Below are 18064 nucleotides of genomic sequence, written 5' to 3' on the forward strand. Positions count from 1 at the left end.
AGCTGACTTCTGTTTCCCCTGTGCCTTGCAGAAGAGGAAGATGGGGTTTGGGAGAACGGGCTGTCCTACGAGTGCCGCACTCTGCTGTTCAAAGCTGTTCACAACCTGCTGGAGAGGTGTCTGATGAACAGGAACTTCGTGCGCATCGGCAAATGGTTCGTGAAGCCTTACGAGAAGGATGAGAAACCCATCAACAAGAGGTAGGAGGCTTTATTTTCCTCTCCTGAAGAAGCTGGAGGGTTTATTCTTTGTGCTAGAAGAAGGGTTTGATTAAGAGTCTCCTGTGGATGATTTATTCTGGAGCCTGGGTCTCTGCTCTTTCTTGTCTTGCTGCTTTTATGGAGTTCTTCGGAACTTTCTTACGAAGAAAGGAAGTAATGGTAAACAGTCTCTTCTGTGCTGGTACCCATGGATAATGGGTTTTGGGAAAGAAGGTAGAGTCTTCCAGAAAGGAAGAAAAAGATACCTGAATGAAGAGACACCTGCCCTGGACCTGCAGCTGACTGGAACTAGTTCTGCTTGCTAACACCAAAGAAACACTCATCAGAGAGAGCTCCCACCTGAGCTTTGGATAAATTGCATCCCATGGGAGATGCTGAGAGTTGGGAATGTCAGCTGCTGGTCAGAAAAAGGATGGTGTCTGGGAATGCTGCTGTTAAAAGAATCCATGTGGCCTCCATGCTGGGGGGGAGGAGGGCAAGGAGAGAATTTTTGGTCTAAATTGGAAGGACTTCTTCTTATGGTTCTAACGTGGTTTGACACGGTCTATGTTGCCTAGCAATAAATAATGAAATGAATAAAAACTAGGTTAGCTGGAACAAGTTTAATCGCTGTTCCCAAATCAGCTTTTAAAATCCAAAGTAATTTAAAGCTTAGATGATGGGATTTTTTGTGTGGCTTTTTTTTTTTGTGTGTGTGTGTGTCTATGTATGTGTTAAATCTTGCATGCAGGAAATTTTGAGATCAGTGGCTTTGCTTGTTGGGTGTGGAGTTGGCCATTGTTGGCATCTTCTGCAATAAATTTAAACTTGAAAGAAATTTAGAAGCTGTTTTGGAGCAAAAGAAGCAGAAGCACATGTTTGTGTGTGTTTCTATTAGTAGTTGTGAACTGCTGCTTTTAATTTATGTATAAACTTGTCCTTTAGTTCCAGGCATTTCTTTCTCCACCCTGGTCAGGGCAAATGTTTCCTCTCTGGGGTGTCCTTGTCCATCCATTTTTTTCTGCTATAAATCAAGAGTAAAGAGTTTACTTTTAACTATTTTGGCCAATATTGTGTTGGCACAGTCTGGGCTTTCCTCCTTTGAGGAACAGTTTGACCAAATTGCCATTTTAAACTAGCATTAGTTATGTCCTGGGTTCTCTTAGAGTAATTCTATAAAGCTTTCTAGAGCAGCTGGAAAAGCTGATGAAAGCTTTTAAAATAAAATAGCAGTGTTTGTTTAATTTGGAGGCTCTGATTCTTTTTTTGAAGAAGGTCAGAATGTCAGCATGCTTGATGAAAATAACTGAAGGAACTGTGTGCTTACTCACACAATTTCATCATATGTAGCCCAGAACGACAGGAAAAATATGTAAATAGCTTTGACATAAATCTGTGTAAGATATTTTATTGTTGAGAAATTTCAGTATTTCCTACCAGATAGCTCAATACCATGTGATGCTCTGAGCACTGGCTTTTATGGAATGAAGTGGGGGAATGGTGAACAGATGTGTGCTCTCGTGGCAAATTTGGCTCATCCCTCCTAGGAATATCTAGAATTGGGATAATCTCTGCTCTCAGGAAAGTTGGGCTCTTCAGAGGGGTCAGTTCAGGCTTGTGGGAGAAAACCAAACACTGCCATGGGTGCTTTGTGGTGCCCCCTCTGTCGCTCCAAAGTCTGAAACACTCTGGTAGTAAGAGGACCATTTCTCTCATGGCCAAAGTTAAATGTGACTGCAGCAAACCCCACATAAAGGGACTTGCAGCCAGCCTGGAAAAAGCTCTGAATGTTGCACCCGGGGTGCTGATAACATTTCCTACCAGACAGTTGCCCTAAAACTAACAAAAACTAAACCTTAATACAACTTCTGCATATTTTTCATTCCTTAGGATCCATTTAATCAGCCAAACCTATACAAAGTTTTAAATTTTTTTGTAGATGTGGCTGACTTAATAATTAAAAACCAAACTAAACCACCAACAGCCCCTCCTGTGTTTGTGAGTATTGATGCGCAGATCTTAAGAATCAGTTTTGAAGCTGTATTTTTGTCTTTCATCCCATATTACTCTGCTGTCTTTGGGGCTGTCCTTTGCATTAAAGTTCAGAAACCCTGGGAAGGAATTCCTGTGCCTGTGTAATTTGAGGTAATTTGGTATCCTGGGGATGTGAAGTTTGCTACCAGTGTGCTTTGGATCATAATTTATCTCACCCTGCACTTTGAGGCTTGGCCAGCCACTTGTTCCCTGTGTTCTACAGCTGCAGATATCAATCAGGTTGGTTGTTCTTGCCGGAAATCTTTAGTTTCAAGGAATTTGGCTGGAAATGGAGCAGGCAGTGCCCTTGGTGTGGAGGTGACTCCTTGCCTTGGGCTTTCTGGGGCTGTGGCGGAGCGAGCTGCAGGACCTCAGCCCCACTCTGTCCCTGTCTGTCCCTTTGAAAGATGTGCAAATAGAGCTGTTTCTTTCATTTGAAGCTGATCCCATCTGGATTTTTCCCAGTTCTGTTTGAAAGCATGTGCTTCCAGAAGGGGAGATTTTCTGTGCTCTGCTCTCCCAACAATAGCCGGCGGTGGTGCGCAGCAGCCAGGAGGGAGGCTGTGATTTCTAATAGGTGTTGGGCTGTGATAACAGCTCCTGCAGCAGCCCTGCCTTCCTCTCTGTTGCTCTGGTGGGTTTTTTCTCCTTGTGGAAGGTTATATTAAAATAAAAAGTCTGTGCATTGAGTGTCATTGTGCATTTTAATTTTAAAAGGAAAGTCCTGAACGTTCATAATTGACGCCGGTGTGGTGTGTGAGCAGATGACCAGGGAAGTCAGAATGAGATAGTTCTGAGTGTTCACTCTTTAATGATGTGACTCCGAAACAAATAAACTTATTAAACTAACCTCTTTTATAGGAGATGTGTTAAATTTTTTGCTGTGGGAGCAGTAACCCCTCAGCTGTTTGCTGCGAGGTAACAACCGTGACCTGCTCTTCCCTGCTGCTCCCCAGCTCAAAGCAGCACTGAGCAAAGTGAGACACTCGTGGATGGGCTGAAATCTGATCTCTGACAACAAGTTCATAGACTTGTAACTATCTTATTTAGGTAGAGTTAGTTTGGTTATAGTTTAAATTTTAATTGGTGGATTTTTTAAACTCATTTTTAAATAAGGGTTCTAAGAACAGTAGTTATGAGTAAAAACTTTAGGGTTAAACATTAATTAAACTATTTAGTAACTTAATTTTTTAAAGTTTCTTTTTAGGCTATAGATTCTTTGACTATAGTAAACATTTTTTTAAAGATTTGAAAGTGGTTATAGATAGGATTATGAGTTTGGATCTGGATACTGAAAGTGTGAAGGTGGAGGAAGTGTAGTTGGATGAGAGACTGATTATTTAGTATGAAACTTGAAAGAAGAGAAGTTAGTGTTATAGTTCACCATGACCCTGCCTGGGGAAACTCTCTGAGGGTTTCAAGTCTGCTGGTTCCACTCTTGTTTATAGACAGGGCAGGGATGGAGCAGCTCCCTGAAGCAGTTTGTGTGTGCTGGGGTCTTGTTGCCCATTTTTAAGTGGGTGATTTCAGTTTTCCAGATGAATAAAAAAACCACAGAGAGGATTTTGCTGAAGGTCTTTGCTGCAACTAAACAAAAAAATATCATTGTCTCTGTATTTGTCACAACCTGTTTTGGACACTTGGAGACTACAGAAGCTCATTAATGTGGTTGAAATGACTGCACATTAAATTAAAATTTGACAAATAGGAATGTAATTCTCTTTTCTCCTTTCCAACCAGTTGTTTTGTTACTGCTTTCAGGGATGTGGTTGTGTATGTTTTATTCCAAAATCCCCTCATAAATGTGAGATGGAGAGTGTGATCTGTTCCATCCCACTGTGCTGGTTGGATTGCTTCAATAACTGCCTTTGGATGAGACTGTTCCTCTTACTCATTACGGGGGTATACCTGGAATAAATATGATTAGGGAAGCTGTCAGATTAAATACTATTTTAGAAACAAATTAAATAGATCAAATATGACATTCCTAATGAAGTACCAAGTGTTAATGTTAGGGACATCTCTTGGAGTTTTTGGTAATAATTACAACTTGCTAAACTTTAACACAATTGAAATAGCAGTAAGCAAACAATTGAGTAATCCTGAATTTGTGGGTGGATCTGATAGACAGCTAAAAGTCTAGAATGCTAAAAGCTGCTATATTACTTGTATGGTTGCTTTTTTTTTTCCCTTGTAATTGGGAAATAATGCAGCCAGTTGCAGTGGGTGGCAAAGCAGAACTTGTGTCTGACGAGTTCACTTAAAAATGGTGAAAAAACACCAGAGAAAAACACCACACACCCAAAAGAAAAAATACAAAAACCACCCCACAAGCCACTTGGAAATTCATAAGTGATAAGGTTATCATGACTTGCTGCACAGGTTTCAGGGTAATTCTGTTTACCACAAGTCTGGGGTCAGGATTTTGGAATGCCAGGCCACCATTTATTTCCCATGGAAATAGAAAATAATAAGTATATAACTTCATGGGAAGCGGCTGCTGAAGAATATTCCAGAATACCAATTTGGCTTTATTTTAAACCTTTGTACATGTAGTTATCTTGTTCTGAAGGTGTGCTTATCATCGTTCTGGAGAGGGATTTTTTTTCTCTACCTCATCTTGCCATGAAGAAGAAGTGGCACTCTGGGTGTGATTCCCGAGTTTGGTGCAAGCCTGGTGGCAGCCCTGCAGGCTGGAATTGGGATGGCCATGGCTGCAGTGTGAGTTTGGGGGGTATTTTTTAAATCTGGGCCCTGGGCATGGTCCTGGAGTGCCATCAGAAATGTCTGTATTGGCAGTGAACAGCCTGGGTGGGATCAGCTCCTGCCTGTCTGGTCTTCACTGCCCTTAAGACAAAGGGAATGCTGCTTTTAACCCACATTTCTCCCTGTTTGCTTCCCTTCTCCCAGTTCCCATGGCCATCTTTCCTCAGGAACAGAGAATTTTACTTCTTGATCCCCTGGGATGCTCTTGGGAATTATTATTATTAAGGAACAGAAGAAGATTTTTAGGTGCTAAAGCTCAAAAATGCCGTCATAATTGAGAGAGTTAACTACCAAAACAAGGTTCACCCACAGGTTTTGGGTTTATTTCTGTCTATTTAGTCTGAAACCAAGTGATAGTGCTGGAATATTTTCTATTAAGGCTGCTCAACTCTTTGCAGTGTAAATTTTCTCCCTATGTTAATCTTGAAATCAAACAATGTCAACATTTTTTTACAGCAGCTCTAATGAGGCTGTTCTGGCATCATGTCCCGGCAGGAGAGCAGGTGATGTTTTTCCTTTTGCTGTAGACAGCTGGAATTGAGAGCTGCTGTAAGTAGGACAGTGCAGGATAAACAGCAGGAGCTGAGAGCATTGATCACATGATTGTCTCTTTGGAATATTGGGTTGCTACAGAGACTACAAGCAGACAAATTTAGCACTTTACATCACAAAGCAGTTTTCTCTTATTTAGCTTAAATTACACTGGTAGTTGGCTCATCAGGAAAAAGGAAAAAAATGATATGGCTCTGGGTTTTTAGCTTTCAAGTATAAATCTGCTCTTTTTGTTCACTGAACAATAAAATAATACAAAAGCCATACAGATACTTCAGATTTTGTTAAATGACAATTTTATAATGCATTTCCATTTTGAACTTTGAAAAAATCTGCCTTAACAAGATGTTTGTAAATGTTTCAAGATGGGAAAGAGCAATACAGGGAAAGCTGTTCCCATGGCTCTGGAACACAGGGATGTTTGGAGCTGTTATCCTTTTCCCAAATATGCTCTGCATCTTTATTCTTTATAGCACACATCTATTTCCCTGTGAAAGCTCAAGTTCAGATAATTGAGATTTGCAGCCTCAAATTAAAGGATGCTAAAATACAAGGTGACAGGTTTATTAGTCTCATTTAAGTTCTGAAATACAGGAATGTGAGCAAACTCTTTGTAGTATTGTTTGTAATTGTATCTGGAAAAAATACATACCTTTGTGTGTATATATAAACTTCTTGCTGCCTTCTGAAAAAATTAGTTTGCTTCCTTTTAAAATACCATGCTGGAGTTTTGCTGTGTATAAAAATAAAATTGGTTTTATTGGGATGAAGCTAAGCCTGCTAATAATGAAGTTAATTTAAAATGTGACAGTCTAAGGCAACCGTGGCTTATTCTGGAATACAGACTGCTTGCTACATTTATGTTTGTTTTAGTGCACATAACTCAGTTATGGAATAAATAAATATTTTTAACTCTCAGGTCTAAGTCAAATCAAAACATCCTCAGCCACAAAGAATGCTTTGGAGAGCCTTTTGACAGGAGCCATTAATGATGTGCTTTGAACTGGAAGGGTTTTTTCTACTTTGCTATTAGCTATGTTTTTCTGCTTTGTGTTATCATCAAAATCAGCTTTCTGCTGTATTTCCCTGCCTGGCCATGGGGGGTTACTCAGGGATGCTTGGAAGAACATCTCTGCTCCATGGCTGTGTCCAGAGAGAGGAGCAGCAGGAATTCCAGCTCTGGATCCTTCATGTCTGGTACAGAACGTGCAGCTCCCTGGAAAATGTAGCTGTGCATTTGCTGAGGTTCACTGCACTGGTTTTAGTGTTCTCCTTATTCCCTATTTTGCTGATCACAGCACAGGCACACTGAATTTCCTGCTCAGAATTAAGACTGGGGAGTTTGGCAATTCAGGATTGTGGATGGGGAGTGGGAATTGAGGATGCCGCGTTTGAAATAGGATGGGCTTTTGGAGCAGCAAAGGTGGGAGGGAGGTGAAGAAGAAATTTCTCCTCAGTACCTGTGGTGTTCCTGCTGCACCTAAAAGTGTGAGAGGTCCCAAAGAACTGTTCTGTTGTATCCCAGCTTGGTTAAAAGGAAAAGAAAATTAAAAACAGGAAGGGAAGAGACTTAGGGCTTCATGGGGGGTGTGTGTCACCTTAAACTTTTTTTCCTTATAAATTCAATTCCCAAAAGATCCTATTTACTTGTAAGACTGAGTTCTCCATCCCAGGAATTTATTGTGGAAGGGAACTGTCAGATTTTCAAAAGGAGGTTCTTTGATGCTTTGAATTCATTTCAGTGGCACCCAGTGGTGAAGGACAGCTCTTGGGAGAAGCTTCCCTTTGGTGGCTGAGGGTTGGGAACTCTCCATTCTTCTCAGCCAGTCCTGGGATTGATCCTTGGGGAAAATGCCCCACACTGGCAGGGATGTGGCAATTTTTGGCAATCATTTTATTACTGACTGAAGGAAAATGCCCCACACTGGCCGAGATGTGGCAATTTTTGGCAATCATTTTATTACTGACTGAAGGAAAATGCCCCACACTGGCCGAGATGTGGCAATTTTTGGCAATCATTTTATTACCGACTGAAAGAAAATGCCCCACACTGGCCGAGATGTGGCAATTTTTGGCAATCATTTTATTACTGACTGAAGGAAAATGCCCCTCACTGGCAGGGATGTAGCAATTTTTGGCAATCATTTTATTACTGACTGGAAGAAAATGCCCCACACTGGCAGGGATGTGGCAATTTTTGGCAATCATTTTATTACTGACTGAAAGAAAATGCCCCACACTGGCAGAGATGTGGCAATTCTTGGCAATCATTTTATTACTGACTGAAAGAAAATGCCCCACACTGGCAGGGATGTGGCAATTTTTGGCAATCATTTTATTACCGACTGAAAGAAAATGCCCCACGCTGGCTTAGATGTGGCAATTTTTGGCAATCATTTTATTACTGACTGAAAGAAAATGCCCCACACTGGCCGAGATGTGGCAATTTTTGGCAATCATTTTATTACCGACTGAAAGAAAATGCCCCACACTGGCAGAGATGTGGCAATTTTTGGCAATCATTTTATTACTGACTGAAGGAAAATGCCCCACACTGGCCGAGATGTGGCAATTTTTGGCAATCATTTTATTACTGACTGACGGAAAATGCCCCACACTGGCAGGGTTGTGGCAATTTTTGGCAATCATTTTATTACTGACTGAAAGAAAATGCCCCACACTGGCAGGGATGTGGCAATTTTTGGCAATCATTTTATTACTGACTGACGGAAAATGCCCCACACTGGCCGAGATGTGGCAATTTTTGGCAATCATTTTATTACTGACTGAAAGAAAATGCCCCACACTGGCAGGGATGTGGCAATTTTTGGCAATCATTTTATTACTGACTGAAAGAAAATGCCCCACGCTGGCCGAGATGTGGCAATTTTTGGCAATCATTTTATTACCGACTGAAAGAAAATGCCCCACGCTGGCAGGGATGTGGCAATTTTTTCAGGGATGTGACTGAAAGAAAATGCCCCACACTGGCAGGGATGTGGCAATTTTTGGCTATCATTTTATTACTGACTGGAAGAAAATGCCCCACACTGGCAGGGATGTGGCAATTTTTGGCAATCATTTTATTACTGACTGAAAGAAAATGCCCCACACTGGCAGGGATGTGGCAATTTTTGGCAATCATTTTATTACTGACTGAAGGAAAATGCCCCACACTGGCAGGGATGTGGCAATTTTTGGCAATCATTTTATTACTGACTGAAGGAAAATGCCCCACACTGGCCGAGATGTGGCAATTTTTGGCAATCATTTTATTATTGACTGAAAGAAAATGCCCCAAACTGGCAGAGATGTGGCAATTTTTGGCAATCATTTTATTACTGACTGGAAGAAAATGCCCCACACTGGCAGGGATGTGGCAATTTTTGGCAATCATTTTATTACTGACTGGAAGAAAATGCCCCACACTGGCAGGGATGTGGCAATTTTTGGCAATCATTTTATTACCGACTGAAAGAAAATGCCCCACACTGGCAGGGATGTGGCAATTTTTGGCAATCATTTTATTACTGACTGAAGGAAAATGCCCCACACTGGCCGAGATGTGGCAATTTTTGGCAATCATTTTATTATTGACTGAAAGAAAATGCCCCAAACTGGCAGAGATGTGGCAATTTTTGGCAATCATTTTATTACTGACTGGAAGAAAATGCCCCACACTGGCAGGGATGTGGCAATTTTTGGCAATCATTTTATTACTGACTGGAAGAAAATGCCCCACACTGGCAGGGATGTGGCAATTTTTGGCAATCATTTTATTACTGACTGAAAGAAAATGCCCCACACTGGCAGGGATGTGGCAATTTTTGGCAATCATTTTATTACCGACTGAAAGAAAATGCCCCACACTGGCAGGGATGTGGCAATTTTTTCAGGGATGTGACTGAAGGAAAATGCCCCACACTGGCAGGGATGTGGCAATTTTTTCAGGGATGTGACTGAAGGAAAATGCCCCAAACTGGCAGAGATGTGGCAATTTTTGGCAATCATTTTATTACTGACTGGAAGAAAATGCCCCACACTGGCAGGGATGTGGCAATTTTTGGCAATCATTTTATTACTGACTGAAGGAAAATGCCCCACGCTGGCAGGGATGTGGTAATTTTTGGCAATCATTTTATTACTGACTGGAAGAAAATGCCCCACACTGGCAGGGATGTGGCAATTTTTGGCAATCATTTTATTACCGACTGAAAGAAAATGCCCCACACTGGCCGAGATGTGGCAATTTTTGGCAATCATTTTATTACTGACTGAAGGAAAATGCCCCACGCTGGCAGGGATGTGGTAATTTTTGGCAATCACTTTATTACCGACAGAAAGAAAATGCCCCACAGTGGCAGAGATGTGGCAATTTTTGGCAATCATTTTATTACTGACTGAAAGAAAATGCCCCACACTGGCCGAGATGTGGCAATTTTTGGCAATCATTTTATTACTGACTGAAAGAAAATGCCCCACACTGGCAGAGATGTGGCAATTTTTGGCAATCATTTTATTACCGACTGGAAGAAAATGCCCCACACTGGCAGAGATGTGGCAATTTTTGGCAAACATTTTATTACTGACTGAAAGAAAATGCCCCACACTGGCTGAGATGTGGCAATTTTTGGCAATCATTTTATTACTGACTGGAAGAAAATGCCCCACACTGGCCAAGATGTGGCAATTTTTGTCAATCATTTTATTACTGACTGAAAGAAAATGCCCCACACTGGCAGGGATGTGGCAATTTTTGGCAATCATTTTATTACTGACTGAAAGAAAATGCCCCACACTGGCCGAGATGTGGCAATTTTTGGCAATCATTTTATTACCGACTGAAAGAAAATGCCCCACACTGGCAGAGATGTGGCAATTTTTGGCAATCATTTTATTACGGATTGAAAGAAAATGCCCCACACTGGCAGGGATGTGGCAATTTTTGGCAATCATTTTATTACTGACTGAAAGAAAATGCCCCACACTGGCAGGGATGTGGTAATTTTTGGCAATCATTTTATTACCGACTGAAGAAAATGCCCCACACTGGCAGGGATGTGGCAATTTTTTCAGGGATGTGACTGAAGGAAAATGCCCCACACTGGCAGGGATGTGGCAATTTTTGGCAATCATTTTATTACTGACTGAAAGAAAATGCCCCACACTGGCAGGGATGTGGCAATTTTTGGCAATCATTTTATTACTGACTGAAAGAAAATGCCCCACACTGGCAGGGATGTGGCAATTTTTGGCAATCATTTTATTACGGATTGAAGGAATGGTGCAAGTTAATGAATGAATTAGGGGCTGAGCTCAGAGGTGTTTGTGCTCCTAAGGCAGGGGAGTTGTGCCCTGCTGCTGGGGTCAGCACTGGTCCCAGCAGTGCTGGGACAGGAGCTGCACTCTGCAGCCTGAGTTCCCTGTGTAGGGATGTGCAGGCACGGGCTGCACTTCTGGAGGATTCTGTAAATATTTTGGTTGGGTTAGCAGCGCTTTGGCAGCATAAGGTGCTCCCACTTCAACTCAGAAGTAATTCACAAAGACAAGCTAGGAAAACAGGAGATAGTAATTACATAAAACAAACATTTTCTCTTTCAGCTGAAACGTTTGGATTTTTTTTTAAAATTTACTATTAAAATGTGCTTTTAGTTGGAGCCTTCCTTGTGCTGGTGCTGTCTTGAGGAGGTGATCTGAGTGTGGGTTAGTGGGGTCCTAATGCATCCAATGTTTGGGAAGCACTTTGAAGATCTAAAGCTCTACAGAAGTCCTAATGTGGAGACAAAACCAGACCTAATTACCTTTTTATCAAGAAGATATTTTCAGATTTGCTAATGGAAACCTCCTGTAGATGTGGATTTTAGTGTGGTTTCCCCTCCTACCCTTCAGTTATTCTTAAAAAGGTAGAAGTAGAAATTGTATTGGATTTATCCACAGCAGCTTCTTTTTTTTCCCCTCCATAAAATCATAATCCTTTGTCTCTGAAACGAAAACATCTTTGTTTTGTGTGATTAGAGTGAAGAGGGAGCATGGGGAAATCAAATGGTTTTACACAAATGTATTTTAATGGAGTGTAGATGAAGACTGAAGGTTGCTTCAAATAGCATTATTCCCAAGGAGTCTCATTCTTATTTTATTTTTTATTTGTTTTTAAAGTTGCTTTCAGGATTGGACCTCAATCTAATTGAATTCTGGTGTGTTCAGATCAAAAAGTCATGAAGGATCCTTGTTCTGATGGCACTTCATATCTCTACTCAGAAATCAGTTGGGAAGTGGATTATTGATATCTAAATTCTGGGATTAGTACTTCAATGAAATTAATTAGAAATATTAATGGAGCAACTTGATGTTCAGGGTAGGACAAAAAGAGTTTTTTTGAGAATTCGGATTTTGTTTTCAGAACTTTCTGAATAAAAGTATATTCAACAATACACGATGGTAATGGTAAAAGTACTAAAAAGAGAGGTTATCAATGCAGACTTTAGCATCAGATTTTTTTAAATTCTATATCTGACCATAAGGACATCACCGATTCTCTCTTCATGCAGAATAAAATTTCAAAGTGTTGAGGTGTAGGGATTTTTTTTCATATTTCAGTGCTGAGATGCTCTGCACAAATTACCAGTGATCTTCTGAGCTACCTAAAATAGTCTGCAAATAAAAATAGGATGAGCTCTCCGTTAGCAGGCAGGAAACCACCAGCCTGATTCTGTTACTGTGTCCTTGACTGAATTGTAAAGATAATTTGCCTATTTACCCCAAAGTGATACGTGGCAGACTTTTTGCTTGATTAGGATTTTTGGCTAAAAAGGTGAGAGGTGAGTTTTTGAGAAGATTAGAGGAGGACTTAGAGAAGTGGTGGGCGTATATATATATATATATATATATACACACCCACTTTTTAGGTTTTTTTTTTTTAATTAGATTATGGTAAAGTTTGGAATATTCTTCCCAAGCTGAGGTTGTGCACTGGCAGCCATGCTCTAGAAACTTAAAGAGTTGGAGGATGTTCAAATGTATGAAATTAAACAAAACAATAATAAAAAGCCTGCATGTTTGTAGAGTTTCTTGCTAAGCCCATACAATAATTTGTGTGGGGGCATCCAGTTCTGTAGAGCTCTGGTTCTTCATGTTCCTTCCTCCTTTTCTCCACTCCCTCCAAAGAGCTTCCCTGTGGTTTTGATTTTTTTTTTTCCTGTGTTAATTAGGATTCTTTATTTGTATTTCTTGTGATTATTTCCACATGCATTTCTATTTCTTAAGTTCTGTGACCTGAAATAATTTAAATGTGAGGAAGCTGTTTCTGAGCACAACTGGCTCAGAAGAAACAAACTGCATTGGAGTCCTTGAAGTGTTAATTTTGCCTTTCAGGTTAACCTTTGTTTTAAAGCACACTGGTGCTTCCAGGGGATACTTTGTGTCCCGGGTGGGATCTGTTTCCCTTATCCCGAGTTCCCAGACTCCCTTTTTTACTGTGTATTTCTCCTGTGAAACATATTATCCTCCTGGCCAGGACTCTGCTGCACCTCTAAAAGAAAACCCCCCGGTGCTGTGCATTGTTCCGCTGTTTAACACTTACATTTACAGCCAGGATTAGTGGAAATTGGGTGATATTTGGGTTTTCCAGGATGAACTGTGGCAGTGGATCCTCTCTCCATGCCATGGAGGCAGAGCTGGGAACAATGGCAGTGGCAGCACACTGGGTGCTCACTCCCTGGATTATTTTGTTGGAAACCTCTCCCCTGCTGAGTTGGGGGAGAAAAGAGATCAGATTTGGGCTCTTTTTGCCTTGTTTGTATTTTTGGATTTGGCTTTTGCATGGTGACCTTGAGTTTTCCTTGCTCTTCCTTAGGACTGGTTTTGCAGTGTGATGAATTGAAATGCTTCTGTTATCATGCTGATGCCTCCCTTTGTCTTGGTTTATCTGAATTCCATCAGATTATGCCGTGATTGTTTGCCCTTTATCTGGCTAACAATGGGGTGTTTACAAGAGGCGAAGCTTAATTGCATTTAAAGTGTATATAGGGAAGATGTGCTTTTATTTTGAAGTTTTATCTTGCTGATACTGAGCTTCTGAATCATGTCTGTCACAGGGAACCAAGGCACTGCCGCCACCTTCACCCTAAAACATCCAGTATGGTTTGGAAAATAAAATTCAGTTGGAAAACCAGTCTTCCACCATTTGCATAAGGATTACAGTTTAATCAGATTGCCATACTGGAATTTAGTGGTGTGTCTTGGCCACGTGACTCCTGTTACACTTGAAGGCATCACCAAGATGCTCAGCTCCATCCTCGCTGCGTTTTCAAATGTAACTTTCCTGGCATTCCTGAGCAGTGTGGGTTTCAGCTGCTAGGAAGCAGTTCATAATTCATCCAGATCTTGCCTTTTTTGCCCCTAAGACACAATTTAACCTGAACAGCAGATGAGCAAAGCTGGAGGACTGTTCTCCCTCAGAGCAGCTCTGCCCTACCTGCCCTTCCATGAGCACTCAGAGGTTCTCTCATCTTTTTGGATGGTTTTGGTCCTCAATTTTAAATCTGCCTGTTTTTTTTTTTTTTTTTTTTTTGGTCACTGTTCCACCTTTCTCCTCCCTGACTCTGAGACTTGGGGGTGAGAGTGGATCAACCCATCTCCATTTCCATGGATTGAACGGACCGTGCCAATTCCAGAAACTTTTCTTTCCCCTTGCTGTTCCCCATCCCACTGTTTCCCTCTGGGAAAGAAACATCTTGGAAATGGCACTAAAAATATTCCCAGTACCTGCAGCTGTGGAGGTTGTGTTTTAATGGGCTTGTTCTGGTGCCTGTGGGTTCTCCCTGTCCTGGAGCTGTTTGTGGCTTTCCCAGGAATGCCAACCTGGCTTTTAGACTGAGGAACACATGTCCCAGGGCCTTCATGCCATCCTGGACACTGGCTGGTGGGATCAGGTTGTCTTTTTGGGACACAATGGTGCTGCATTCCTTTTTTGGCTGCAGTAATTAATGGAGTGTCTTTTCCATTGGATTATGCAAAAATCCTCTCCGATATCTGCTTTTTGACTGCCTAAAATCAGTGTTTCCTGTGGCTTGATCCCTTTTTTCCCTGAGACTGAGCAGGGTTTTGCTGCTTCCTCCTTACAAAGGAAGATTGATTTTCTCACCAGCACTTTATGAAGCTCTTCTCAGGTTTCCTTGACCTTGGTCCTTCTCTGGCCGTGATGTTGGACTTAATTTAAGGTCCAAATGAGCAGCATCTTCTGCTTTTAAACATCTGCTCTTTTCCTGCTGGAGTGCATCAGTCTGGCAGGCACTTGGGATAAGTTGTAGCCGCTATAACTGAGGAATGTTGTGCCTGTACAGCTTTTTTTAAAAGGGGGGAAAAAGAGTTTTCCAGGTTGGTATGGAGATGTGCCACTTGTGGCAGGGATCTGCTTGGTTTTGCCTTCCTTTCTTGCTGCCCTTAAATTAAAATTTGTGAAATATATTTCCTATAAACCATGGAGTTGATGTGGATGCAACATGAAATGTTTTCCTGGTTGTCCTTGCAGGGGTGAGCTGTATTTCTGTGGCAACAACACAGAGCAGGGCCCCAAAAATGAGAAATTCTCTGCAGAGGGATCTTGTGGAGTAAAAGGTTTTGTGTAGTTGCTCACGAATAACTGCACAGCCCTGGGAAACAGCATTTAAATCAGAGGTGTAGGAAGGAGGAATGTTCGTTGCTGGGGAGTTTTCTGCTGTCCAAGCCTGTTGGGTTTTTTTTCCCCCTAAAACTCTGGACCATGAGAGATGCTGTCAGTGAAGCATCTGCTATTAAACATTGACACTTGCCTTAATGACTTTAATTAAGAATGTCTTGAGCCTTGGTTTTTTTAATTGATTGTATCTTCCCTTTTGTGTGTAGGTATGGGATTTCATTTTTAGTTACTTGATTGGCTTCAAGAACACGAAGATAAGATTCAATTTAAATAACAAAACAAAACCACTTCTCAAAGCTGTTGCCATTCTTCTTGCTCTTAAATAAGTGACTTGTTGGCTGATATTAAATTCTGCTTAGTGAAGCTGTGACAGGACAACCTAGATATGACCTCATTAAAAATAAAATATGGTCAGAAATATTTCTTGAGATTTTAAATAAATGCATAAGGTATAAAAATATTAAATTACAGGTTTTTGTCTTGTAAAAAATTATGGTTTAAATTTCCTCAAGACAGCAAAATATAAAGTGTCAGACTGAAGAAATTGAAAACTTAGTGCCTGTTGTTTTCTAACTGATTTTTCTTTGGGTTTGTAATGGGAACATATATTTAGCATTTTCTTGCTATTTACATAGAAGACTGTTTTGGCTACTTCCATTAATGAATATATTGTGAGGAAATGCCTGAAAATTACTGAAAAAGAGACCAACTTGTTGAAATTCTGTACTTCAGACTTATTTTCTGCTGTTGCCTTTGCAGTGAGCACCTGTCCTGCTCGTTCACCTTCTTCCTGCATGGGGACAGCAACGTGTGCACCAGCGTGGAGATCAGCCAGCACCAGCCCGTGTACCTGCTCAGTGAGGAGCACCTCACCCTGGCCCAGCAGTCCAACAGCCCCTTCCAAGGTGGGATTGCTGCCTGTGGCACCTGCGTTCATCCTCTGGGTGCTCCCCGAGGGCGTGGGCCAGGCTGGCAGTGGGGGCAGAGTGTGCCCTGCTGTCCCCAGCTGTGCCCTGTGCTCACACAGCCAGGTGCTGTGTCCTGGCCCTGCTGCAGGTGGAGCATTTGCATATTCATCTCTTGGCATGTAATTGAACCGTTTGTCCTCATGACACCCTTGCCAAGTACTGTCATTTTGGTGGCTTAAATATTTTGTTGTTTCACCCTTATAACCCCCAGATAGCTTCACCAACCCTCTATCAGAAATCCATTTTTGGCTTAGTGTATTTAACCTGTTCACACCCTCTCCCCTTTTCACTTGGCTCCTCCTTGCCTGTGAATCCCTGTGGTTCCCCCAGCAGATGCAGGTTGTGCTCTGGAAGACAGAGGAGTGCTGGGGCCTGAGTCTGGTCAGTGGGGCTGTGTGATCCCTCCCTGCAGAAATCACCTCTCCTGCATGGCCACACACCTGCAGTAATGCTCAGTGTCCAAACTTGCTTTTTTTCCTGAATGCAACTTAACAGCAGCTGTGCTTCCCTACTGTGGACAAGACTAAACATGAATCAGATGATTCCCTATGTATTCCCTGTTGTTGTAACCAGCTGGATGAAAGGATGAGGAAACACCTAAACTCTGCCAGGATTTGGAAGTGTTTCTTTATCCCACCTGTATCTGAGACTCCTTGCAAGCCTAGATGATAACTTGCCTGTTGCTTGTTCGAGTGGATTAATTTGTAGTTGTTATTGTGGTTCCTCAGTTCTTACAGTACCTATGAATTTAACAATGGGAACCTATTGCCAAAAGCTTGGGTAGTGTAAATCATGATTAGGCTGCATTTTGACTTACCAGTGGTAAGTTGTTTATTTGGTGTGGCTGAAATGAGAGTGCTGCTATTGCAGAGGGGAGGAGGGAATTTGGGGTGAATATCATCTCCAATGGATTTTTATTTCTGTTTTAGTTATCCTGAGCCCCTTTGGGTTGAATGGCACACTCACAGGGCAGTCCTTCAAGCTTTCTGATTCATCCACAAAAAAGCTCATTGGGGAGTGGAAGCAATTCTACCCCGTCACATCCAACTTGAAGGAGGGATCTGAGGAAAAACAAGAAGAAATGGATTGGGAGGATGATTCTTTAGCTGCTGTTGAAGTCCTTGTTGGTGAGCCTGATTACCTTTAATTACTGAAATAAACTGGCTGATGAACCTGCAAAATTCTGAATGCAGAAGTGGCCCCATTTGATTCCTTTGCAGCAATGGTTGTTGGCTTTTGTTTTCCTGTTTGATGCTCAGGACTATCTACGATGAGTTGCTGCTCAATGTGGATTTTGCAGACCCATTAGTAGGAGGTCTTTTTCTTATGTGCCCTGAGAGGGAAGATTTTAAAAAAATAAATAATTAAGAGAGTAAAAAAAACCTCCTGGATGATCATTGTTGACATCTGAGCTGAGTCAAAAGCAGGTTGTGCTGTTTCAGAGTCTGTGCAAATTCAAACAGAGCAGACTTGCCTTTTAGGGATGTCTTCAAAACCAGTTCTGGAGAGCCTGATGTACTCAGGCGCTGCCTTTATCTGCTGTTTTTCCCAAAATCCCAGCCCCTGGATGCTGTGGTTTGTTCTGCTGTGGATTGGTGAACTTTGATTTCCCAGAAAATGCAATCCCTTCTCTGTGAGGAGCTCGTAGTGCAGTGATGGCTGGAGACCCTCGTGCTGCTGGGGAAGTTGGCAGTGCTACATGATGATAAAAAGGATTTTTTCCAGCCTTTATAAAACAAAATGACAGAAGCAGGTAGCAGCATGTGGATATCTCTGCCTATACAAAGCCCTTTTTATTCATTCACCCAAATCCTCTGGATAAAGCAAATCAAGCAATGATGGAGGTGACAACAGATGTTTTTTGTCCA

At 41.6% G+C, this 18064-nt stretch overlaps 1 protein-coding gene across 1 annotated transcript in view; it reads left to right on the forward strand.

The window, feature by feature from the left end:
- The window catches only part of MED13 (mediator complex subunit 13), a 53104-nt gene that overhangs the window by 11521 nt on the left and 23519 nt on the right, over positions 1-18064 (forward strand). Inside the window, exons 3-5 of the mRNA XM_068210655.1 lie at positions 32-200; positions 15988-16133; positions 17126-17323. Of these exons, the coding sequence (XP_068066756.1) occupies positions 32-200; positions 15988-16133; positions 17126-17323 (513 nt within the window). The remainder of the gene's footprint in view (positions 1-31; positions 201-15987; positions 16134-17125; positions 17324-18064) is intronic.

This window comes from Anomalospiza imberbis, chromosome 20, assembly GCF_031753505.1.
Source record: "Anomalospiza imberbis isolate Cuckoo-Finch-1a 21T00152 chromosome 20, ASM3175350v1, whole genome shotgun sequence".
NCBI lineage: Eukaryota > Metazoa > Chordata > Aves > Passeriformes > Viduidae > Anomalospiza > Anomalospiza imberbis.